A 27,771-nucleotide genomic window follows, 5' to 3' on the forward strand; every position below is an offset into this window, starting at 1 on the left:
CCCAGTCTCGAAAAATAACTGAGTTGGATGTAGACTTGTGCTCAGCATATATGAAATGAAACAAGTCTGACAGACTTTCTAAAAGGAGCTACTAATCCCTGTTACTAAATAAAGCAGGAACAGAACTGGAAGGGGAGGAATAAATGTTGGCATTTCTATGACACTATCTCACAAAACAAGTTCAGATGAACACATGTCACTATTTTATTCACTAAAAGTTGGCACAGCCAGCCTGACTGCTTCAAGTATTTATGCCAAAGCCCAGTACTTGATTTCTTCAAGAAGCGCCTTACTTGGGGGAATGTAAGAAATTTGAAACATAAAATGTCATTTTAAAATAACAGATTGCGTTTGGGTTTAGACTTTCAGAAGTTCTCACAAATGATCTTGAAAGTGTCTGAATCTAAAATAAAGTTACCTGGGGAGTTCAAATATATATAACAGTTGCCAGTTTTACACTGCTGATAGTAATATTCACTCTTATCAGACAAAGCTCCATTATTTTGTTTACATTATTTCAGTTTTCAAGTCAAATTCCAGTTCAAGGGAAACAATTTTTAATTACATGTCATTCCTCATACTCCAGCAGATAATTTCCACCCTGGAAATGAGCTGTGTAAGTCTTGCATAGTCACAGTTACTGTCGTTGCAGAAACAGCTGCTTATGTTTCCCTTTCAGACCTATAGGAGAGCTCACACGCACATCTTGTTTCCTACAACCCTACACGCCCCTTCAAAACTCCTTTCATATAGGTAAACCAACATCTCCCTTTAACATCTCCCCTAAAGATCCAACTCTCCAATAACATTTGAAATGGCATGGTTTCTACGAAGGTAGAAACTAACACTGAGAAACCCGAAACTTCACCCCAGAATGCCACCTTATCACTGATACCAACGGACAAAAATGTATCAAAAAGCACAAAAGGCCAAGAAAGACATCAGATATGGCAACAAAAGCACATCTATCTATGCATCACTGTGCGCTCCCAAGCATCATGTTCCCCTTTATATTCCTAGCACAGTAACATGCCTGGAACTCTGAAGCGCACATACTTCGTAAGAAGTGTAATTCGCGTTTCTCAGCTGTTCTTTGAAACCACTGAAACTGCATAAAATGCACTGAAAAGCCACCGATCTGCAATTTTTGTTTCTCCATCTCCACTTATATTTTCCAAGTTTTGATTTCTAAAGCTCAGCATGTATTTTAACTAGGAATTCAGGAGGAAGTAAAGTATTAGGAGTTAACATGAGAAACTCGCTCTCTGTTGAAGGCTTTCATTGTCAAAAGACTGAAAACCTAGAACAATTGCTACAAATAAAAGATAATCTACAACAGCCAGTCAGGAAGACTTAACAGCAGAAATACAGAACTCTACCCTGTACTTTCAACAGGGTCCTTGCTAACATAAAGGATATTTTATCCGATTCAGGTGAATACTAATTGCAGTACCATGTTTTTGCATTTTGCACCATAGGAAAATAATCTAATCATTTTTTTTACAACAAGATTTGGCACTAATGCATCAGGAAAGCACTTGGACAATCAATACATTCTGTGAAATTTTAATTTACAGAATGCAATTCTTAAATAATAATCTAGTTTAGCAGGATCTGTTGAAAAAAAAATGGGCTTGTTAAGTGTCAAAAGAGTCATTTGGGATCCATGAAAGCAAACAGAAGGCTAGGAGAAGAACACATTACAATAGTGAAAAGCACTGCAGCAACATTTTTGTTTTAATAAAAACACAGATTCCAGACAAGACTCAGTTTCACTATGCTAAGGCATCCATTTCTATCTTTTCAAGTTCACAGACCCATTAAATTCTTCTAGTTAATTTAAGTCTAGTAACAATAGGTTTGCTTATCTAGTTATCTTTCAGGAAACCCTCAGAAAGATTTATGGATGCACAGGCAAGAAGCTAAAAGCTATTGCAGAAAGTTCTCTACACATGTATAGCAAATCTCTCTACCCACAGAATTCATCATTTAGATTTATGACAACAAAACTTTTACCAAATAAATAAGGAACTACAGATCTGAATTTTTCATTAGAAGTGCTTATTTGACAGCTGCATATGTGCTATTTCGTACGGAGTGGTAGAAACTATATTCTCTTGCATATTACTGTTATACTTGGTTTCATTTTTGTCAGCACATATTTTACAGCATTGCTTGATCGCATAAAGATACCCTGAACAAGAGACTGACATCTGCTCACTAATAAAAAATGCTGGTACAGTTCAAGCCATCATTACAAATTCAGGCCATACATACTACAAACATTCACATTTGATTGTATGTGAAGATCTAATAATCTGCAGCTCAAAGCAAAGCTGAGGCACATTTACTGTACAGGGTAAACAATTATTTCAGCCTTTATGGTTGATACAATACTGGGCTTCCATTCAAACTGTACACAGCACTTGCTTCTTCAAAGCAAAGCTGAGGCACATTTACTGTACAGGGTAAACAATTATTTCAGCCTTTATGGTTGATACAATACTGGGCTTCCATTCAAACTGTACACAGCACTTGCTTCTTCTAGCAACATGAAGCTGTTCAATTCAGGCATAATATAAAAAAGCAAAGCCAAAATTACATCTACGACACCTGACTACTCTGTGCTTTGTTGGCTTACGTTTTCAGTTGCTTTCTGAACTTTAACAGCAACTTCAAGTACCATTAGCATTGCATTTTTTGAGCAAAACAGTTTTTGAAAAACACAACTATTTTATTTTCTACAAGCATGTTAGCTTCACATCACAATATGTGCTCATGCAGCACTTCAGACAGATTTTTCTGCTTTGGAATACAGATGGTCAATCCTGATACTTTTCAAGATGGCAATATTAAGCGCTGAACCTCTTCAGCAGGTCACAAGTCTAATTTTCTTTCCTTTTGCTTTTGCTAACACCTCGAGTGTAAGAATTTTAAGTGTACACATCAGTATCGAGGGACATGAGCTATCAGCACAGCAGAAGTCAGATACCTAAGCAAAGAGGTCCAAGGAGAAGTAACAGAACCTCTTTCAACTAGAAAGGAGATGAAGACATGTTGAAAAGAACAGGATATCTATGCCTACCACAGAAGAAACTGTAAACAGCTAGAAAAGGCTGTAATTAGCTAATTACAAAACCACACCTTCATACTACAAACACAGTCAAGAGGCTGCAAAGTCTCAAGGCAATTACTACTTCCACCACTTCTTGATACAGGCAAATGTGTGACAGGTCCCAATCGCAGCTCTAGACCTTCTGCTCCTCAGGAAGCCTTTACTAACACAGATACTGTTCTAACCAGTGCTGTGCTTGCTGATACACTGACTTACCTGAGCAGAAGGAAGGGCTGGTACCTGTTAAAGACCAACAGAAAAACATTAGTCAGAGTCCAGACAAGCTGCACAAAAATATCTCTGTGCATATCTACAAAACATGCACAGCAGAGAAGACAAGAAAAAAGACAAGATGAATGGCACAGAGCGACAGCACCACGTAAGGCTACATCAGAACCATCAGGAAAACTTGGATCTCTAAAGCACTTTGCTAAAGTCACAGAAAGTTATAATTTTCATACACTGGAGGCTCTTCCTCTCACCTGAACACTTTCTTCTTCCTCAGTTACAGTATCATGCTTCATAGTTTCACTGCCTAAATCATTGCAAACCAATACTTCAGAGCAGTCTCCTGTATTCTCACTGCTACCAGTGTCATTATCTTCAATAACATCATTCCTAAAGATAAGAACAGAAAGACTTCAGGAACTAGTTGTTCCACCTTTAGAAGAAAAATAAACACCATGCTATTTTTCCTTAAACAATATCAAACATCAGTTTTGTTGTTTTGGCTTTGGGTTTTGTGTTTGGTTTTTTTCTTCAACAAAATTATTCTGACCAAAGATACTAGTAATACCCGCAATTTCAACAACCTGTAGGCAAATTTAATTTTTTATGTAGTTTATATATACTTCTGAGGTTTTCTACAACAGCACCTGATAGACATATTAAAATGTATTTATTTGATTCTTGTATTAATGGTCAAGCATACATCCCCCCCCACACTTACTATGCTGAGTCAGAAGAGCCAGAAGCAATGACATCTTGACACTACTACAATTCAATGAAGTTGCTGTGGCTACACTCCTCTCAATATCGAAGCCAGGTAGTTTTATAGCTAGTATCACATCCTCTCCAGTAAGAAATCCCATTATTTCCAACGTTTAATCTTCCTAGATTTCAACTTAAGGCTTGTAACAGTACAAACAGATTAAAACTAGCTTACACCGTATTTGTCCATACATTCTTTACATGCCACTACCTCTGTTACCACAATTCTGTAATTCATCACAACCTACCTTCCTTCTCCTCGCTCACAAAGAATTCCAAGCTACTTTAAAGCCTGCTCCTCCTCTATCAGATATATAGACACTAAACAAGATGGTTTGGAAACTGATATTTTAACTCTTTTTTTTTCTCCTCAATTCTGTCAATTACTTTAAATTAATTCTAAGAAATCTGCACTGGATCACTGTATGTTTTATTTCTTCATTTAACTGTGTATTTGCCTTGTGCATGATCTGCTGGCAGCACTGCTTTAAAGGACCCAGATGACCTCTTTGAAGAATGCTATCATGTATCCTCTATTACAGTTAATCCATAGTGGAACGATGATCAGGAAGAAGCCCTTGAAATAGCCGCTGTGCCAGAAGAGTATATTGGTTTTAAACCTGCAGTGATGGTACTTTCAGCTTCCCCTTCTGTGAAGTCAGCCAGCCTTTAAAGCACTTAGTCTGTAACTGAAGGAATTCAGCTACAACACGTCTTTCAGACAGTTACCCTCTTACTTAAAAATTACTTCAAAGACATTAAATCTTTAACACTAAAACTCAGTTTTAATTGATCGTTACCAGCAATGATTATTACTTTTATGATCAACTGCTAACTTTAGTCTGACCTTTTGTCATAAGGCTGCTAAAGCCAGCAAAGATTGAACAACTTAGAAAACAGCATCTGTCTCTGAATAATTCACGTATTTCAGGCTCTGAAGCAACAAAAGAACTTAGGTGCTGAAGTCCTAGTTAACTATGCATTTTTGGAGTTTAGGTATTAGTCACAACTATTTAATAAAGCACCAAAATGTACCAGCTTCTCAATGCTGCCATGGCAATCGCTACACTAATAACATGGCAAGATTTACAGTAACTATAAAAGCTGATCAAATGAGGCTGAAACTATGCAAATAGACCCACAGTGCTCACACTATCTCTTTTTAGCTGTTTCGTTGACACTAGAAGCCAGAGCAGTAAAATAGCTATACTGACATGGAGAGATAGAGTAAAGAAACTGCAATAGCATCTACAATAGCTTTCATATGGTAAAATTATGTCACAAGCAACAACAGATAAGAATGAAAGAACTTGAGTATATTTAAGTTATTGTGCTACTTCCACAGAATTCAGCAGTGAAACAGTTATACTTCACGACATTTTTAGCTATAAGATCAATTTACAACACTTGCTTCAAGAGCTGTTGATTACTGGCAATTGATGGAAGTTGATTTGGTTTAAAATATGGAGAGAAATTGGAGTTAACAGCAGAAGTCATTAACTTTTGGTTTGGGTTGAGGATTGGGGTAGTTTGTTTTGGAAGAGTTAAGATACACAGTCCTATAGAATTCAGCACAGCTGCAACAAAAATCTTACTGGTTGTTAGATCCTTCCTCATCCCCACTGGGATTTTTTGCTTCATTGTTACAGCCCAGTCTGTGTTGCTGTATATGTTTAAGATCGTTATCTAAGCTGCTCTGCAGGTCGAAAAGATGCTGTTCCACAGCTGCTCTTATTGTTCTTTCTAAAATGCTAAAAAGGGAAAAAGACAGAGAATTCGTATTAATAACTTTCTGCTTTGATTAACTATGCAGAAAGGCAGAAACAGGAAACTTTACACACACCAGGAATCTTTGATGACAAGTACTTCAAGGCAAAAAGAAACTAACTTTCCCAAAAGGGCAGTCGAAATTACTGTACCTACTATCTTTTATTTCGTAAGATTTACAGAAAGTATTATGAAGTCTATTAGCAGTAACGTAAGAGTAATCAACACATTACAATGACTAACGTATTTTTTAATAACTATACACAAAAAAAATATAAATGCCTAATATATTAATGTGGCAATAAGTTCCCATGTCCAAAGCAGGTCAAAGTCAACCCTGGAGCAGGTACCACTTCAGCATGGCTGGCTGTAACACCCTCTGAACAGGGCTGTAATCTTAAAATGCAAGAGCCAACAGTCAGCAGAGACAATGAACAAGGACACGCAATATACCCAAAGATACATCAAGAAAAGAACAGCATTCTTTAAAAACAGACTACTCTGTTCAGCGCTTCTTAGCCAGCTCACTAGCAATTAGGCCTACAAAAATACCATCCTGTAAGAATCTTAAACGCTTTAACCCCATTTTTAACTCTGGAATCGTGTGTTTATTTTTCATCTGCATTTGTACACACAATTTCACTGAACTGTACTCAATATCATCAACTAGAAGTGGGGCTAAAAATGTGAATGCTATCATAATTTTAAAGTCAAACACCTATGATACATCTAAGTATAAAACCAAAGTGTTTTGGAATCTAGATTCTACCATACTGTGCTCCCATGCTTCTGCAGCGAGCAACACTGACAGACATAACATTTTTCCTGCATTAGTGTTAAATGCCATAAGTAAAATCCTTCACACTAGAATATGTTCATTCAAATCTGTAATCACCAAACCTACTGCATTTCTTTTTCTTGAAAAAAGACATCTTCTATGCACGTTCTAGCAACAGTGCAAATCAAACAATTTACATTTCCATTATACTTACTCTGCAGAGGCTGGCAAGATACTTATGGGAGAGATATGAGCACTGCAATAAAGAAGAAGAAGAAATAAGTTAACATAAAGCAAAAACATCACACTAAAAAGTCTTGCAGTCAACAGAAAACAACTTAGAAAACACTTAACGACTGCATGTAATGCGACTAATAGAAGCAGAATAAATTATGTAAAGAAAATACTGATTTGCAGTCCCTTTATTATTTAGGTGAAGAAATTTTAAAGAATGCCATCATAAGGCAGAAAGTTGTGGAAGTAGCAATACAGATTTCTGTCTCTCAAGAGCCAGTACTCAGTATATTATGAAACTATAAGCTCTCAGATGTACAGTCTTTCCCATGGGAAATACTAATCACTTAGTCTCCAAAGATTTCCTGACATCTTGCTTAAGAATGCAGATTTTAACCTTGCTGCCTAAAGCAAATTCCAAATTACTCTGCTTTCCTCCACAGTTGCAATTCACTGAGGTTCTTCCCTGCCTGTCAGACTGTTGCATAATTCTATTCTGCAGCGTTAAACAGATCTGCAGCACTCTCCAAGGACAGCTACATTTCAAGTGCAAGGCAGGTACATTCCAGAGGTTTTGAGACATGAGCTAGCTCTTTGTAAAGCATTTGGAAATCTCCTAGCACAAGCCACTTCAGCCTAGAATATTAAACTCCTGAGTGGGTGGAAGGGTAGAAATCAGCATAACTAACACAAGTAAGTTCAAGTTAACGTGTGCACGTGGTCCCTCTACAGTTTTCCAATAACACGATCAAAATCTTTCATTATAAACAGAACACTTGAATTTTAGATGGTGGCAGTACATATGCTAAGAATGAAATAAAATAAGAAAACTCCACTATAAATGGTAGTGAGTTGCAACTTAAGATATCTTATTCAGAAAAAAATAAATACTAATTTCACTTTAACTAGGAGGCGGGGATGGAGGCAAATAAATTCTTTTTCCTTCCCGTTACATAAAAACCAAGATCAAAAAGTTGAAAAACAAAATTTAAGCCTACTCTTTACCATGTAACAACACTGTTGGCAGCCAAAGTTGATTTTAAATATTATTTTCATGAATGCATAAAGCAAACTGAAAATAACTGAACAGGTACTACCTCTGCAACATAGTTTTGACTGCTATCAGCCTTGCTTGCGCTGACTGTTGTCAGTCTCACTGCTTACCCAAGAATAGTTTTAATACAGCAAGAAATATCTTGGTTAGACCTTATCAAGTTTATCAGTAGTTCCACCACCAGAGAGGTAAGATAATTAGACCACCTCAAGCAGTCTTTCTATTTTTCCTTCGTCTAAGTAGATGAAACACAAGCAATAAAGAACTTTCAATTAAATGCTAGCTGATAAGGAAAGTAATTAAAGTATTTATTTAAAAATTATTATGCACCCTTTTGGCTTAGACAACTTGTAATGGCCCAATAGAAAACTGCACTGTATTTAAACACCACCATGTAACAACTGAACAAGAAGGTGCTCACAGAAGTTTATTTCTTTTTTTGTTTGGTTGGTTTGGGTTTTGTTTTAATGTAAACATGATTTTGAATCAAGTTCATTTAATGATTTGTTTGTTTGCCCAGGTAAAAGACCAAAGCAGATTATTCCAAATGCTTTGACAGAACAGGCAGCACTAAACTACTATTTCAAAACATACATTGCCACATAGCTTTGGGAAATTAAAACACCTGATGTAGGAGACTGATCTTGTAGCCACTAATTTGAAAGCTGCTGGATCAAACAACTGAGGGTGAACATGCTTGCATTTTGTTTTCTTCTTTCAAACAAAAGAAATGGTAAGCAAAAGTTTATAGCTTTAAGATATTTACATTTCATTGACATTTCTGTGCACAGGAGTCCTGCATAGCGCTACCACTTGTACAAAGGAAGTTTTCTGATAAACACACTTTGTTTTGACAAAACTTGAAATAAAAAAAGATATGAAGACACAAAACTGTAAATAAATTCAACTTCACAAACAAGATGAGAGGAGGAGCACGAGTAAGAACCTCAGCAAAAAAACAGTAAGATTTCAAAACAAAAACCTTAGTTTTACGTATCCAACCTCAGTATTTTTGCAAGTTCCACAAATGCTGCATTATAAAAGGTATGCTTGTGTTCTAAAAACACTATCACCTAATTACACACACTGAAATCGATTTACTATTAAAACACAGTCACACCTAGGACAAATCAGGGGGAAGGGCAACTGGAGCACACAACACTGCAACACTCTAATTGTAAAAGAGAGCAAAAATAATTCAGTCAAGGGCACAAGTACAAATACTATTTATAAGAAACTCTGATGACCTGGAAGCCTTTTATTCTACCACTTGAGACAATGAGGAACTGTGTCAAGCATGGGGAAAACCAAACTCATCTCCAAAGAATTCAGAAGATTTCAGACATGGTTCACAACAAAATTTGCCATCTTACTGCGTAACCCTCAGCCCCCGGCACAGGATCGTTCACCAGTGCTTTTATTAAACACCTTTAGATGCATTAGAGGTACTCAGTACAAGACGTGCATAAATCAGCAGTATTGCAAAGCCTGAAGAATCCTCTTACTACGTAAAGAATATCTTACATCTTCAACTAATCACTTTAGCAATGAAGCACTTTTTGAAAAAATGTGTCAATCCCTCTGAGCCAAAAAAAAAATTACAACTTCTGAACCCATGTACCACAGTTCAAGGATACTTTTTAAAAGCTGTAATTTATACTGCTACACAAAGCCTTAACGCAGCATGACACAGCAAGACACAGAAAGGTAAACATCTTTGTTTCATAATACTAACCCACTCCTGAGAATACCTTTTGCACTGTCTCCCGACCCATAAAAAGTCCCAGTAAAAACATACCTTAAGATAGAGAAATACATTACTAGAGATAAAACATTTCAAAGTTTTTCTTGGTAATTTACTGACTGCACACCAATTCTTTTTTCTTGTTAAAAAAAAAAAAATCAGTTGTGACATTATTTCATTTCACTATATCTCCAAAATATATATTTAATCTCACACAAAGTTTCAAAAGTCTTATTTGCAATCATATCAAAGCAACATTATTCTTTCATATATTTACCTGTGCAGCAGAACTTTACAGGCCATTCTGATTATTTTTGCTATCCCAAATGAGCACTTCAGATAAAAATGCTTCATTTGAAAAGCAGCAAAGCGTGATGTTGGCTGTTGGTTATGCATGCTGCTTGCTGGGATCCAACGGCTGCTTGTCAGACAGCACTTCTGGAGTGCTGCACTAAACCCTGCAGTCTAAATAGAAATAGACTGCAACATGAGGTCACTCCTGACAATAAGCTGCCCAATCAACACTTGAAAGCCTTCCTAACACATTGCTCACAGATCTTCTAGGATGGAAGTAGGGACAAGTATTCAGACTGTAAAAAGAGCATTAAACTCAAACAGTATCGTATTTTCTAGCAATTCAGGCAGTTGTTATATTTGGTCAGTCCTTATTATACATGCATTTTGTCTTACTTTACTGTTAATATTATTGCCTCTCACTGATCAGAGCTAATTACAACAAAAGAGGGTGAACAAAAATATCATACAAAGCAGCGAGGATGTCACCCTTGTCACTGCATTTAATATAGACACAGCAAACTCTTTACAGAACTTACTATTTGTCATATCTAATATTTTTACAATAATTTTGAAAAGCCCAAAGAACACACCATCAGTTTTTATATTAGCCTACTGACTGACAGTGCTTGAGTAACTGCAAAAAGTAAAGCAAATACTGCTTGGCAAAGCACAGTGATGAAAAATTTGGAATAATGACAGAGAAGGATTCTAAAGTGATTATTTCAACAGCACGTCTTAAGAGTCAGCTGCAATGCTGAGTCAGTTTTTTCTTTTCTCCAAACATCAGGACAGCAAAACCAAAAGAACTGTGGTGAAAAAGCTTTTAATAACAGAGAATACGATGTTTCCTCTATGCACAAAATGTCAACTCCTGGGCAACAAATGCTCCCTGATTGGGTAACGGGCTTAAAGATCACTCAACAGGTTTAAATACCATTTTCAAGCAGTCACTAAATCAATCTGCATTAATGACTATCCACATTCTCACCAGATCCTTCTCTAACTCAGAGTCAAATTAACACCGTGCAGCACATGAAGGTCATAAGTTTCCAAAAGAATAAACAGAACAAGTAAAGAAAAAAGGTAGTGAGCAAAATTTTAAGGTAGTCCAGATAACTAGAAGGAAGGTCATACAGCCCATCGCACGAATCAAGATAGCCAATCTTTAACAGGCGGCACATGCAACTTCAGTGTTCTTTTCATTTTCTCCACAAAGAGACCAAAATATGCAGATACACATACACCCCAAAATCTGACAACTGCAAAGTGGCAACAGAACTCCAGGTTAAGGAACTGTAAGAATCATGATCAAGATCTGCTTCTTCTCTTTCCTTTATAAGCTGCCGCAGGCCCTATGTCAAGACAAACATCCCAATAAGCCTGCTTTAACATTCGCTTCTTTAATTTTTTTTACATCAAGAAACTAAAACAAAAAAAGGCTTTTAGAGGCATACTATAAAAGTAAATCTGCAAAAATATTTATAGTATTTATAGTGGTTAAAAGTTTAATAAAGCATATTTTTTCATTCACTGTAATTTTTTTGTAAATGTTTCCTGCAGTAGTTCTGGTTTTACAGGCAAAATTCTCTTTCTGCTTCTACAGGATTCCTCCTTATCCTTCCCCACAAATTATGTAAAATGCCAACCATAATTAATGCCTATTAATTTTTAATTAACCCTAAACATAGAGTAAAAATGTTCTTCTCTTCAGGCTATCAAATTTAAACTCTCAGACATGTTGAGTTTGTCACTACTGCTGTGCTTACACATTCCACAAGCAACTAAATTACTTGTGAATAGTTAAATTGCTTTAAAACTTTAATTGGAAGAAGCACTTTTATAGAAGTTCAAATTGCAGCAACTTTTTTTTAACTCAAACAGCCATATTGCTGACAAGGATAATTAACTATTAAAATATAATTTAAATTACAAAACAGAATCATGTTTCTCGCATCGTTTTATATTTTACAAATTCTTTCAATGAAGTAGAAGGAAGGGTGCAGCCAAGCAGCTGAACAGATTTCAACCCGAAATCCACATTCTTGAGACCACTCAGTCTTAGGCAGTAAACTTGTGATTTTCCCTGCGGTTCTTCTGCTTTTAGTCACACTTTTATTATAGATTCTTCCTCACTCCTCCCTACAAGTTCTTACATGCAATGCCCATGCCAAACACATGCAGCAGAGGGGAAAAAGTAAAATTCTTCGTGCGTAAAATGTAAACTCGAAGTACAAGTAAAGCAAACTTTAAAATAAAAACTTGTGCACTACAAGCAAGAACACATAAACCTGTGTATTAGAAGCAAGTGCAAATAAGCTCTCAAATAGAAGTACAATTTTAAGTTTATGCATCTCCTTTATGAGGACTGGTCTTAATTAAAAGCTGACTCCCACTACAATATCCTGTCTGTACTACACTTTGCAACTTCCACACCAGCTCAAAGCTCTCTACCAGCAGAGCCCATCCAAACAGATCCCACTACAGAGTCTGGCTCTTAGGAAGGTAACACAGGCCCGTCCAGCTTCAGCAGCCTTTACACCTGTTTGGACAATGCAAGACCTTGGCCTTTCTATGCATTTTTATACTATCTTTTTACTAAAATGCAGTTAAATTAAACTTCAACCTTACAAAATGTCATCTTTAAAGTGCTCAAAATTTCCTCCACGTTGCTCCTACTAAAAGCCTTTTTAGAACCTCAAAATCAAACCAAAAATCATTAATGGTCAATATTATCCCACTTGCTTTCCACCGTCCTTTCCATCATACATAGTTCCTCTTCATCCCTGGTGTTTTCTCTCTAGCATATTTTCAGGAAGATACCACATTTACAGAGTCTTCATTACACTTGTTCATGAAATGTTCCACTGTACTCTAGTGAAAAAAGAAAGTACTTTCCTCGTTTTACACCTAACCAAACTAAGGATAAAAACATCCTGGACAACAGAATTCTCACAGGTTTAGAAATTAATTAGGGTCATGTACAGACACATCTCACTAACACATGAAAAGAAATAGTGCTAGGGCACTGAGAGGGAGTGGTAGAAAGATGGTACAGAATGGATAAAAATATCTACCAATATTCAGATTCTTTTCATACTTCTGCTACAAAATTGACTATTTAAATACCACTTCACAGTTTCACTAAAATATGCCCTTTTTCTGCATAAAGTACCACAGCTAATCAAACCTGAGTTCTACAGGCATTCCTTTGCTGAATTTGGAAACGATTATTTTATCCCATATTTTACTACTACAAGAACTGCACATACTTCTAAAGCTTCAGTTTGTAGACACCACCACTTACCTCAAAAGCCTGACAGCCCGCCTCTCTCAGCCAGAACAAACTACATTCCAAACTTTAAATCTAAGCTCCAAGGCAGAAAGAAGTTACCTTGTTGATGCCGTAACGCTCCTGGAATCCGAGAGACTCCCTGTCATATCTAGATGCACCACAGCTGGCCTTTCAACAGGTTTCTCTGTGCCATCTTCTGGAAGTTCTTCAGACTGCTCAAGCTTTACATCTTCCTCCTCTTCCAAGAGATCATTGATCTAAAAAAGATTTAATCACAGTTAATGGCTTGAAAAGTTATTTTAAGAAGTCTAGGGAATTAAAAGACCATGAAAGGTATAAAACCAAGATACCTGTAAGAGGAAAACATTTTTCAGTTTTAGAGAAGACAGGCATGCTAGACTTGATTTTATGTAAAACCATACATTCCACACCATTAAAAAGCTTTTGAAACATTGGACAAAAACTGGAGAAGCATCTTCGATGCAATAAATGAACACAAGCAGAATCTAGAAACAGAAACCCACTAAGTCACGAAGCACAGAACCTGTCCTCTTCTACATGTAAAACAGAGACAGACAGCTCTCCTCTATTCCATAGGTAGCCTTATTCATACACAGGAAGCATTTTCAAATCCTTCTATGGAAGGCAACATAGGAGTCTAAAAATCTAAACTTTAAAGTAAATCCAGGCTTATAAAGGCAAATGTAAGTGTAATGAGAAGTTTCTGTGAAGCTTCATGTCTATTTTGGTTTCCAAACACAGATGTTTTTACTGAAGCAGTAAGATATAGCCAATTTTAAAAGTGAAACAATATCCAACTGACAACTCAATACAGCCACCTTCATTTTTTAAAAAGCAACTATGTCTAAAACATAAAAAGATAAACACCACAAAGTGATTCTATTCAACTCACAAAGCCCCTCTGCAATTGATTACTGATCGCCCAAACTTGCAAACTCAAAAATGAAAGTAGCGGAAGCTGCCTCAAGAAAATATGCTTTGTAATATCTGCCACATGACTGTGAAATAAAACCACTGTAATCAGAAAAAATCGAAAGTTTGGAAGTTTAAGACTACACCAAAAGCAGAAAGGAGGCGTTTGTTTATTTTTAAAAGCAGTGTAATGTGTTCTATGGTACTACATACAGGGCAAGAAACGTATTTATCCTTGGCTTTCCTCTGTAACTGCAAGAGGCCGTGCCAGTGAACCAGGGACAAGCCCACCCGCACACAGCCGTGGGGCTGCAGCTGGAGGGGACAGCAGCCCTTCTGCCCCCTGCTCCGCACCCTCCCGGAGGGAGCAGCACCCAACGGCAGTGCACTGTTGACATCTGGTGGAGACACCACGAAATTAAAGGGACACCCCATCAGGCCTCAAACATAGGGAAAACCCAAAACCACACACCAAACAGAGTTGTGCTTGGGAAACCCTTTTGCCAACACGTACAATAACCCACAGACAAGTCAGTAATTTCAAAGCCTGAGAGCGCAGACCAACCAACATTTTAAAGAGCAGAGCAGTCATCCTAGCCTCCGGCGACAGCCCTCAGCCTCCGGTTGCAGAAATTACAGCTCAGCTTTATTTAACAGCTTCCTGCATGCAGCAGGGCTGGTTCTCAGCGCTAGACGTATTTCTGCAAAGAGCTAGAGACAGCAAACATCGCAAAGCTGCAGCACTCTGCTACAAGAGCCAGCAGAGGAGAAGCTGCTCAATCCAGACCTTGCTGCCCACGCTTGGCAGACCAGACCAACAGGTGACATGTCTACCGCAGTGAAGAGGAAGCAACTGGCTGCTCTAGTACTTGCCTTACCTGTCTTGATAAAGGAGGGGTTCGTGGGATAGTCAGGCTTTACAAATTCATCATTTCTTGTCACCTTCCTTAGTAACCGCTGGTCATTTACCCTTTTTCCTCTTTAAAGAAAATATGTAATTTCTTAAGCCAACTGAATATGAGAAAATTCAGTTTATACCTTCCCATATTTCTGACCAAGGGCCTGAGCCAAAATTTTATTAACAAACCATGAACCTGGCTTTTATGATGTAAAAAGTGCTCCTTCTGTGCATTATCACTTATATAACACGACTTGTTAGAATTAAAAATATTTGCCAACAGAAGAAGTTTGTATCACAATACCACACTTTCATTTCCCTAACAAGTCTCCATCTCTGTTTATCCCAGCATGACATTGTATTTTACTTTGCAAAGTTAAATTTGTTGTGAGCAAAGGCAGAAGACTGATAATGGATACCATCAGTCACATGGACAGGTGAATCTGCCAAGCCTGGCAGTTAAATACTACGACCCAGAGAATTTCTAGTCTACTTAACTTTGTTTCTCCAATTTCAACACTTTTCCCCACTAACGTCAAGAAGATATTTTGAAGTCTTCGAATCAGGAACACCGCTGAAAAATTTTGGCATAGGGAAACACCACTGATAACATCATCAAGTGGAGTGCAAGACCCTGCATGTTTCTTTAAGACACACCTAGAAATATCATTGACCAAGACCAACAGCAGCGTGGGTCTGCAATCGCTTAAAAAACAGTTCCCCATTCCTAAAAACGTAATTAAAAAGCTATACTGTTTATATAGCATACCAATGTCTACATTGGGCAGGATATCACTGTTGGTTTAGTTCCCATGCATAGCATAAGCTATACTTACTACCAAGCAACAATTTCACAAGCATACCTGTTAAGGAAATGCATTTAAGGAAATGCCAGGTTTTGTCAGTTTGCAAGAAACTACCAAAAGGCACATTAAAGAAAATTGTATTTCAACATGTCTTTCATAAACAAGAATCTGCTATGCACATTTATAAGTGATAACATATTGCCATGTAAAGTATTCTTACCTGCTCAGTTATTGAGCTTAAATCGTTAGTAGATGAAAAATCTTCCTCTTCATTTTCAAAGAATTCATAGTAGTTCTCCAGAAGTCCCGCCATTATTCTGCTAACTATTTCTTGTTCTTTCAGATCCTCCACATCTGTGTAAATGCTAAAGATTTCAACACTGTTTTAGTTTAAAAATGTAAATCTGTTTTCCCAAAGAACTCCTGTGAATGACTTCTATCTACAACTAAGGGCTACACTTCATGCCATTGTCCCTAACCCATTCTGAACACACAGAACTTTAAGCATGCTTTTACACTACTGCATTATAAAGTTTATGCATTTATATTTAAAAGTGATGAGGTAACAACTATTTAGTCAATTAACTTTTCCTGAGGAATATTTAAAATTCAAGTACTTTCCTGTACAGAGAAAACTGCAGTATACGTTTGTACTTTAACAGCTTTCTCACTACCAATAGTATTATCACACACTATCTCTAAAAATTTTTAACCTCAGTATAATTACAATAATGCAACACTCAAATTAGCGGTTTCTAATGCCATAGATCATAGAAAAACTGTTGTTAAATCCAAACAAGAATTGGTAAGACAAAACTGGGGTGGGGGGCACACAAGGGACACAGAAAAAGATACTGCCAAAACGTTATCATGTACTTGCTGCTGTTATTCATTGACTAGGCAAGGCTTTAGACTACAGGTGTACACTGTCAAATTCACATAAACACTGCATGAACTTTTATAAATAACTTACTGAAAAACATCTGGGCCAAAGACTGCAGCTAAAGAACTTGCTGACCAAATTTCTTCATGATGCGATGCTACATTAGCTAAAAATTTACACAGAAACTTTAACAAACTGTAATTAACAGGTGGAAGCTGCTGCAAGAGGAACCTCAACTTTCTTCCAAATTCATCTTCATTATTATAATCTGAAAAATGTAATAAAAATATTTTAATCACAGAAATAACTGCTTTTCACATTTGATACTGGTCAACTTTTTGAGTCTGGCAACAATTACTTCTGAAGTACAACTAATTTGGTCAGACCGCAGCCTAAAATGTCAGAATTCGACTTGCGTTTGTTCAGTCTGAGATTCTCATACTAAACTTCTCCATGGAAAAAGGACAACAAAACCCACCCCAAACCCAAAAACTGAAACATCCAGCTCACAGATCTGAAGAGTATTTACAGTGGTAGTACTTCATAACAACCTATCTGCCCCAGCACCTCATCCTCTCATTTCAGCCTCTGGATTAGGCTCTTCCTCTCTGAACTTTCCAAGAGAGCCTGATAACTCATTTCCCTGTTCCATCACTCTTCTTCAACAGTGCCAGAGGTTTGGAGGGGTGGTGAAGTGGCAAGGGAACATAACAAAAAACCCCTCCACAGTCCTGCTTCCATAGCACAGCACCATCAGATTTTAAACGATACACATAATTTCTTCCATGAAGCAGGAATTGATAACCTAAACCAATTATTTCCACCATATTCTCCTCTGCAAGTCCAATCAGTAGTTTTCAGCATATTTTCCCCAATTAATGCTCGCTCAAGTTTCTGATTATAGGGCTACCTCCTCCGCATCCTTTCATTTTACCACCGTTAAGAGAACAACCGCTTTGCAGAAGAGCTCTAGAGCCAGCGACAGCTCCAGAGATAGTGAGCTAACTTACAAGCTGGTTAAATTCTGTTTCAGACAAGCTACTTTGACACTTCATACTCTATAAGCATTCCATTCTCAACACTCTACTTCCTTTTATAATCCTTAACTGATGAATACAAGGAATCTTAATGCAATCATCTTAACACCTACTTAGCTTCTAGCTTGATGATTCAGTTTCAGACCTGAAAAAGGGTCACCATAAAACTTCCTCATTCTCACCGCACATTTAACTGTATATCCTTCATCAAAATACCTACCCGTAAAGCTCATTTGTTACATTATGAGCGTTACAGGCAACAAGGTTCAAAGAGTTTACAATTGTTTGTATCTAACAGAGAAATTCCATACGAAGTAAAAGAAAGGTCAGGAAAGCAAAATGGGAGAAAAATTGAGACTAACAGGCCTCCCCTTTATTCTCAGCCATTTGGAAACTCTTCCCAGATCAGTAAGAAAGGGACAAGGATGTTTGGAGATGATGAGCAGTCACTTTGCCTCACTAGATGGGGGGGATGATACATCCCAGTCCTTAACATCAAATCAAAGTGCTAAGTTCCCCGTTGTGTATGTACAGTAATACCAAAGAGTAACTGTGCAGGACTTAACCTGCTCAGACACAGTCAACATCTGCAGTATTTGAATACAGGTAACCAGGCACAGAAAAATACTTGTCAACAATGGTAACACAGTAAAATGAATGCATTATTGTTCGTTTTCACTCTAGAAATGTGTTTAGAAAACAGAACAGCAAAAGAGAACTTTTAAAAATGCTTTCACAAAGTAGACTTTCCAAAAGACAGACAGCAAGAGAGAAAGGTAATAGTAAAGACCACATAGCACATACACCTATGTTTTGTCTAACCAATCTATCCTAAAATTTAGGTTCTAAACAGCCAGAGACCTAAAGTGAGGATGTTCGTCCCTGTAACTGAAGTCCTCTGACAGTAAACAGTAAAAGACAGTAGACAGTAAAAACAAAAAAAAAAAAAATGGATATACACTTCTGGGACACATGGCCTAGCACACTGGTGTCAAAATCACACTTCCAAGTACTAAACGCACTTGCCCTTGAGGAACCACCCTTAAGGCCTGCACAGAAGGAGCCTCAGAAGATGTATAAAGGCCACACCTAGTCGTGTAACAAAGTTGTTTTGGGAACTACGTTTAACCTAACGATACAGAAGGCCTGCTAAAGAGGGAAAATACCTTATGGGTCCAAAACTACTACCACCTTCTGCACTTCTGTAAGCAACTTCTCTGCCTAAATTGCAACTCATGCTGTAACCATGAGTTGGAAACCAACTGAGATATGTCTATCAGACAGTCAAAATACCAAAAGCCAAAGGAAACTGGTTTAAAATGTTATGTGTATTTATCTCCATGGTACAGATAACTTTAAATCTTTCTGAAATCACTTTATTTTACACTTTCAAAAAGACAGTAAAGACAGCATGCTGAAGAACAACTCTTTTTCCCCAAAACAACCCATATGTAAATTCTTCTACAGTCATCATCTATTCAAAGATGGAAAAAAACCAAATTTGCTTGCTATATTCTACAAGTCATAGAAGGGAATTGCACTGTCACACCAAGTGAATATACCTCAATCTCATTTACAGTCCTGACAGTGAACATTGCAAATCAAGGTGTATAGCAGTACTAGCTGAGCAACCAGCAGCATTCTGCATTACTGTCTTAATCTTTTCCAGGAAGAAAAAACCAAACACAAAACAAAAAAACCACAACTGTTTGCTAGCTCCTTCGGTCCAATGAACCGTGATGTTAGCAACACAAGCCAAACAGCAGATGTATCACTGATGAAATTCCCTATCCACCTCAGTTTCTCATTGCTGCACAGGACAAACAAACAGAACTTCAGTGTTAACAAGTGCCTCTGGTCAGCAGCTTCCAAAAAATTATTTCCAGCACAAGATTATTTAGCACCTCACACATCAGTGTTCAGCCTCTGCTCACCAGCTACCCAGATAACCACCCCACATTCAAAGTTTCAGGATATATGGGCTACCAAGGGAGGAAAACTAAGCAGCTTCACGCTGCTGTAGATGACCCTCCAGTTTAGCACTTGGTAAATAACAGCAGAACAGCATATGAAAGCTAAGCTATACTCACTCATCCTACAAACCAGTTCCCACTCTGAACAAACAGGACTATCTCAAGTGCTATCAAGTTCTTATCAGAAATAAACTCAACAGTAAATTAAATCAAACAAAAATGTGCACCTTACAAAGCAAAACAAGCCCAGCACTTGAAGTACTAACACAGGAACACGAGCAACAGCCCTGCAGAGTGACAACCAGCAAAATCCTCAGTTATGTCATACGGAGCGGAGCTCAAACATCAACGTACCCTTTGAGGGCGTTTAGTAATGTAGTGCTGCAAGACAAGCGTTTTTACGTCAAGTTATGTATCAAGACCAACACCACTCACAGCAGAGGCCAAATGACCCAGGAGAGTGGATACCGATAGACAAGTTGGGACTATGTAAAGAAAATACTGTGCCAGCATATGGGTATCAATTTGAAAGGGCAAGGTTTTGCACTATATAAAGAAACACACTTAGCAACAACAATATGCTGGTGACAGGTGGGTTTTTTTCCTCCTACAAATGAATTTTAAATAGAAAAAAAATCTCCACAGTGGGAAAGCAAATATCACATGAGAATAGGGTTTGCAATCTCTTCTCTAGTATACAAAAGCTTTAAGTTCCATGAAAGCATAGGCAGAGCAAGTGAGATTCAGAGGCAGTAAGAGAAAAACAGATAAATGCATTCCCTAGCACTTTTAAAGCATCAGTGGGGGAAATTGTCAAACAACTTTGATTTCAGTGGCTTTGACCAGTGTCCCAGTATTCACATACAAGAACATGGAATATTCAGAACCAATAAGCATGACATGTGGCAGCTTCACTGTTTTCCTGCATGAAGGATAAACTGTGTCTTTGAACCCAGACTGAGTTTACTAAAAAAAGACCTATTTATCTGGGGGTTGCACTAAGACAAGGTATATTTGAATGCCTCCTGGTATCCACGTTATTACACAGAACAAAGACACTCTAGTGTCACTACACTCTCGATTTAATACTCTTAAAATAATAAACATACAGAATCAAAAAATAATTCTTACCTTGAGAAAGTTGCATCAAATGTATGTGCAAACTGCCTGGGATAACTGGCTCTGGAAGTTCTTGAAGAAAAAATCTAAGAAGGCTAATAGCTGAGGGTACATCTGCTTCTTTAACCAGATCCACATCTTCTCCATTATCATATCGCTGCCGAAGCCACTCCACTGTCTCAGCATTCCCATTGACTTGAAAAAGTCCTTCTTGTTCCAGACCCCCTGAGTTAGAAAGAAGTTGCAGAAAAAAACTTGTAGATCTACTATGGACAAATATATCAGAATACTGATAATCAGATAGGCACAATTCACACACTAAATGGAACACTGTCTGGACAATAGTTTTGCAAGACTTCCAGCAGTCCTTTTCCCAGCAAACACATTCTTAGGCCCAGCTAACAATACAATAATAAAGTAAATGTTAGTAAGTACCTAAAACACACCATTTCCTATAAAGTACCCTGCTGAGCTGACTGTATTAGTGGTAACTAGAAAAGTGACAATCAAACATAACAGAAGGAGCAAAGAAGCATGCATCACCAAAAAAAATCCCCAACCAAATCACATCCAATTAAATATAAGTAACTTCAGAAAACGAGTACTCTCCAAAAACCACTATTTATTCTGTAAAAAAAACAGTTAAATATAGTATTTAAAGTACAGTAAGACAATACATACCATGTTCCTCAATATAGTCCACAACATGGCGGACTATGAATGGAACCTCATTGTCTGGTTGCCCTTCTTGCTGCAGCTCATCAAGTGGAATTCCAAATATTTTGTTAGCAAGAACAGAGTTGCAGTTACTCAAGGAAGGGGAGGAGCTCTTCCTCATATCTTTTTGCAGCCAAAAAATCAAAGCTGTCTTTTCTGTCAAGTAAGAGGAATTAAAACAAAAAGCGTATTTCAGTTTATGCTGTTGAATATATTGTTCTGTAACACAATGCATTTTAATTACCTAACGCAAATACTCTCCAGTTTCTCTTAATTAGTTCACTGACTTAAAAATTCTGTAATGACTCCAAATACAGCTAACTATATAAATTACAATTACCAAGGTATTCTGTTCAATCCTCAACAGAGGACTGAGAAGAACATATATAGCAGCAAAGGAAATTCAGAAAATTCTAGTTACAACATTGTTATTTAAGTTCTAAGGTACAGTGGAAGAACTAGATTCTTCAGTACCTTTTCTGACAGTATTTATCAGTCAGGCTTTGAAAATTCAACACAAAAGCCTCTCGAGAGGAAATGAAACTAGTAGATCATACCAAGCCAAAAGCCCAAGTTTTAGTTACATGAAATGATTAAGTATTTTGTGATATGCAATTGCACTGCAATCAACTTCTACTATATTTGGCAGTTTCTGGTTTACACAATAAAGCTTTCAACACCTGCATCAAATTAAAAATTTTACTAAACATAAAACCCCCAAAACTAGTTTCTAGATGCTCGGTGATACCATCTTCCTATCATGCAGAAGATCAAGCTTTACTTGCAAGTCTTTGCTTGATAAAGGATCTCGGTAGATAACAAAGGTATTACCAAAGGCAGTGTAAGTCACTCAGTTAAACTGTTATCCTGTCAAACCCAAAATATTTCTTCCAGCAAAGAAGAAACTGTCGCTTCAAGATAAAAATAATAATAAAAAGAAAACATACTTGCTTAAATGCAAGCAATCGCTTTCACACAGGATGGCACATAGAACATGAAATACATACTGGTAGTGAAAGCACTGCAACCAAACTTAATTCTCTGTTTACTAATGGATTGGTAAGTTCTAATAGATTAGACATACTGAAATCCATACTTCCTTTTTTTTTTTTTTATAGCCCAAGTAAAGTAGTTTAAAAAAACCTACCTCAGAGTACTTAAACAGCCGAGTTTGAAAAACGTTTTCTGCGCCAGCTGCCCTCACTGACCAAGCATACTTTTGTCATTTATGGTTGTTTAAGATTATGGCAAAAGATCAGCCTGTAGTTCCTCATTGAAGAATAGCAGAACTCGATCAGTACTTCAGCAGTTAATCTAAAAATAAGGAAAGTATTATTAGACCATAAAGTTTTCAGCAGTTGTAAACTCAGTCACAAGTCTACACATCACATCTGAGGAATTCTCCTTGTCAAATCATCAGTTTCTTGTTTTGAACAAGCAAGCAAGAAGACCGCATTAGCATGGCTCATGGGGGAGCACGCAAAAAAAGTAAATCCCCTTTTTCACTTAGGAGTTAACCAAACAAAGTAAAAGTTATTGCGGGACATCTAAGCCTTAACAATTACAAAGTAATTTTCAGACTCATTCATTCTTCTTCCAAAGAATCACAAAGGGCTAAGTGGGTTAGACAGAAGTGTTTTATAGTATCTACCATACTAAAACATTTAATGGCTATACAATTTTTAGAAGGGTCTCACACATTGGTTTAACACATCATTGTTAAATGGCACGACCAAAACCTAAGTCCTAACTACAGAACATGAGAGAGTCAACCAGCTTTCAGTGGTACAGATCACCTTTTCTAGAAAGTTGATTATGTGTCCTAACTGCCACTTCAAAGTCGATGTAATCATCAGATCTCGATACAGGAGGCAACTTCCTCCCAGTCAGATTCCCTAGAACCACCCACATTTTTTACACCTTTTAGAATTCCAACTATCTGGACATTTTTCATGTTGTCAGCTCTCAAAAGAGCTACAAACCACAGCAATACCCATTTTGGTTCTCTGTGGTATTAAAAATTTAAATTGCAGCTTCATGACACAATGGAGCTGATTTCACGTCCAGATACAGTCAAAGGGACATCAAGTCCCTTGATCTCATCCATTACATGTTCTAATTAAACTCAAGCAACTGTAACTGGGCAAAACTAACTTGCAACATACACACACAAACATAACACAGATCACCAAAACTAGACAATAAAAAGGCTTTCCTTGGCTTTAAAGTACACATACCGAAACCTTCTGCTTCACAATTTGAGATCAATATGAGAATTCAGCTGGCAGACTCGAGAAAAGTACCTTCCCTCTCTTTGTTGCCCCATTGGCTCTTGCTTCTATTCCACATCAGAAGAAATCCACTTCATCTTCGCTTCCAAAGGTCTGACAAGTTAGTACTCTCAGTACCAAAATGCCAGTCCATTCATTAGCCTACGACATCAGGAATGCAGACTCCTTCCAATTGTTTGAATAAATAACATCTTCCTGCTCCTAATCCTCCCCAAAACTGCACCCACGTGTTTAGGGAGCTGGCCATAAGCTCTATACAAGATTGCTTCATCCTCCTCAAAACTTTCTTGCATTGATGCCTAGAGAAAAAAATATTTCAGGCCCAAAAGTTTTTTCTGTATTTTCCTATTGATATAAGCAATACTGACCAATATTTCTTTCAGTTCTTTGTCATCTTTCTATTGCTTGTATCACACAAAGGTTGTAAATCTGTTATGTGTCTCACAACTGGATCCTGGTCTGAGATCAGGACTCCAGGTGAGGTGACAATAGAAAATGAAGGGTTATATCCAGTCAACAGACTTTACTTTTTGGTTTGTTTTTTTTAACCAATCATGTTCAGATCTGTCATTGTGTATTCTGGGTTACTAAAAGATCCTGCCAGATTTCAACAGTGAAGCAGCTGCAATTCACGAGTCCTACAATTTATGAAGACACTGCCCAGCCATTTTTCTTATTATTATGGTATATTCAGTGACAGTCAACACAATCTTTGCATGCAAGCAGACTTCAATCAATCCCAATATATCATGCAACTTTTGAAATATGAAGATGCACAAAGTCTATTTTTGCAAGTTTATCGAAGTCAACCTATCCACAATAAACCAGCAAGACTCATGTTAGCCAGTTGTGGGGTTAATGGCAGCTGGGAAAAAAAAAAAAATCTTTGCTGGATCTGCCACAATGCTTCAGGCTGTCTAGCTAAAACAAACAAACAAACATCACCTAATAAAAAGAGCAAATTAGAAGCAACCACTTCTTTATAATTCAGCACCAAATGAGCAATTGAGGTCCAGCTTTCTTAGCAAAGATAACTTCCAGCTTAGCTGACATAAAGCATAACATTTTTATCAGGTGCTGCAGACAAACAGGCTACCTGAATATCAATTTCATTCAGGGCACATGAAAAAAATAAAAAAGACAGAATTCTATTTTAACTCCCTTGGCAACATAACAATGAAGTTGAAACAGCCCAGTTGTCTCATTGTTAGCAAAACCGGATTTACAACCCAAGTTTATACTTTAAACAAAGTTTTGTATGGCTTATCATCACCTAGAAGAATTAGTGAAAGAAAGCCTAATTTTCACCCTCTCAGATACACATATTGTTATATACACACACTTCAATACATCATTACACTCACCAGTTTCTTTTCAGAGCATTTAAGTTTTTTGCCTTTTAGTACATGCTTTGGTGTAATCTTCACAGGCTGTGATACAATGCATCTGATATTTACCAAGTCTAGAAAAAGCCAGAAACTTTTAAAAAGTGGTCTGACTTCCAGAAGATTTATTTCCTGTTATTTCCAACACTGTAAAACTGAAGGATAGGCTCAGAAACTGCTAATAATTAACTATATCTCCACTTCTTGTATTGATCAACAGCTTTCCCACTTGCCCTCCCTTGACTCGGGATGTACACTTCAATGCAGACACAGTAAGAAAACTAGGACAAGATATATAACCTTTAAATTTATTTCTAGAGTCTTTTGGAAATACTGTGGGGGTTTTAATATTATTTTTTTTGCCGAGATCAAATATCTCAGAAACCAGAAGCTGATCCATTCAGTCAAGTATTCCTAATTTTGACCATATTACCCTGACCCTTTTGAACATGTGCTTCCCCCTCCCAATTCCATAGCCTACGTACCTCATAAGTCCTATCAAGAGAAACACAATAATTTAAAAAAAAATTAAAAAAAACAAACAAGAAAACCCACACCAAAACTCAACTACCTCGTGCTTTATTATAAATATTCTGTTGCATCTCCACCTACCTTCCCTCCTTGTTACTACAAACATTTAGAAAGATCTCCTAAGCTACAGTATATTGCTACAGAACTACAGAAAAATAAAAATACACCTTATTGTGACCACATATTATACCACAATTTTACAAGAGGTTGAAAAACATCATGCTATGTCCTATGCAACACCTTGAGCCCAAGCATCTTTAGCAAGGGTAAAACATGTATTCTGTATTGTGTATTTCAGTGCTCTCATCTGTTATTTAAAAAAAAAAACAAAAACAACTACTGTTTCTTAGGGGGTTTGGTTTAGGTTTTGGTGGGGGTTTTTTGTTTGTTGGTTGTTTTTTTAAATAAGGCAAGGACTTTCACAGAGTCTGCTGGGAAAACAGCACCATGAGTTTCATTTTGCCATCATAATAGCATTCACTTATTGGCAGCTGAAGTATTCACACCCACATATGACATGCCACTGAAGAAAACACAGAATACATGCCTAACTTAATATTTGAGGAATACATATGAAAGTTTAGACTTAAATTTAGTTCAGCTTTTACATTGCTGGCTGAACTACAAATATATGGGTGTCATTTTAAACTGAAGTCCTCAGGGCTCCCCTACCTTTCCTTAAAAAAAAAAAACAAACAAACAATGAAACTACAAGAAGTAAAAATAAAAAAATAAAAAAAGTAACAAACTGATACCATGCCATAGGAATGAAAACATTAATTCTGTGTATAAAATTTGTGCCACAAGTCTCAGCTATGTAAGCAATTATTTTACTTGCCTGTTTTACCTAGCAAGAATTCCGTATCATCTGTGAAGCCAAAAACCAAAGCTAACAGCGACTGCTGTTCTGCTCTATTTTTAATATATTATTTTACTGATATTGTCTGCTAATCCCACATTTTCTTTTGAAACATATGAAAAGTAAAATCTAAATGTAAGACTTTTAGATAGGAAAAAATACTGTTATATATAGGACAAAAAAATCGCTTGTCCCTACTTCTCAGGAAATACACACCAGGTTCAGACTGTTTTTTTCAGAACGCTGTGCTGTAATCCTGTGAGCCACCCACAGGCCTGCACGCAGGGTCCTACCACAAAACGTACACATCCTCCAATACAACGAGGATCAATGCTCACTTTCTGCAATATAAGGAGGTTTATTTATAAATCAAATTCCACAAAAACATTTACATGTCTCAAAGTTTTTAATTTCTTACTCCATATTTGATAAATAAAGAGAACATATTATGTTACTTACATGACTGACTTATAACTAGACAAAACTCTGATGTCCCTTTGGATGCATATAGTACAGATACTTTTAAATCCAAATAAAGAATTATTTTTTTTAACCAAGTTTGAGATGTTTGAAGTTATAACAGATTCTAGGAATTTCTAAATTATAGCCTAAATTTATGACAGATTCCAATTTGGAATCACAGGAACTTTCCTCATGTAATGACATCATCCAGAGCCAGCTGCCAGGTGTGAGCATGAGCGAGGTTTGCCTGCGAAACTTTTGCGTACCAGCTCGCTGTAGAACATACAGCCCCATCTGGCAACTGCTGTACTACACACTATTTAATTTCTGGTTTTTAAAAAATGGCAACCAGCACTCTTCTCTTAGCTCTTAAGTTTTATTGAGATATAAGGAAATTGTTTTTTTTTTTTAAATGCACTGTCATGATCATAACAACTGACACTAACTTATTTTTGTGCCATTTGTATAGTCAAATTACTGCTGGCATTCCCGATGGATGAAATGGTTTGGGGCAGAAGAGTATTTGCTCACCTGATTACCAGCTTTTGTTCAGCTAACAGGTAAAAACAGAGTATATTGCCCATTTGAATTAACCCAGTCAAAAGT

The 27,771-nt window shown here is 37.1% G+C and overlaps 1 protein-coding gene across 6 annotated transcripts in view; it reads right to left on the bottom strand.

The window, feature by feature from the left end:
• The window catches only part of FAM13B (family with sequence similarity 13 member B), a 51,271-nt gene that overhangs the window by 17,131 nt on the left and 6,369 nt on the right, over nt 1-27,771 (bottom strand). For 5 of the 6 annotated variants that reach the window (XM_040603473.1, XM_040603476.1, XM_040603478.1 and 2 more), the window contains exons 2-11: nt 22,785-22,951; nt 21,602-21,793; nt 20,933-21,145; nt 16,882-17,059; nt 16,129-16,273; nt 13,371-13,528; nt 6,865-6,906; nt 5,701-5,856; nt 3,598-3,733; nt 3,332-3,355 (exon numbers count right to left, since the gene is read on the bottom strand). In XM_040603473.1, coding sequence (XP_040459407.1) covers nt 3,332-3,355; nt 3,598-3,733; nt 5,701-5,856; nt 6,865-6,906; nt 13,371-13,528; nt 16,129-16,273; nt 16,882-17,059; nt 20,933-21,145; nt 21,602-21,758 — 1,209 coding nt within the window. In that variant the 5' untranslated portion in view covers nt 21,759-21,793; nt 22,785-22,951. The remainder of the gene's footprint in view (nt 1-3,331; nt 3,356-3,597; nt 3,734-5,700; nt 5,857-6,864; nt 6,907-13,370; nt 13,529-16,128; nt 16,274-16,881; nt 17,060-20,932; nt 21,146-21,601; nt 21,794-22,784; nt 22,952-27,771) is intronic. The other variant, XM_040603474.1, reaches the window with a different exon arrangement.

The sequence above is a fragment of the Falco naumanni genome, chromosome 8 (assembly GCF_017639655.2).
Source record: "Falco naumanni isolate bFalNau1 chromosome 8, bFalNau1.pat, whole genome shotgun sequence".
NCBI classification, from domain to species: domain Eukaryota; kingdom Metazoa; phylum Chordata; class Aves; order Falconiformes; family Falconidae; genus Falco; species Falco naumanni.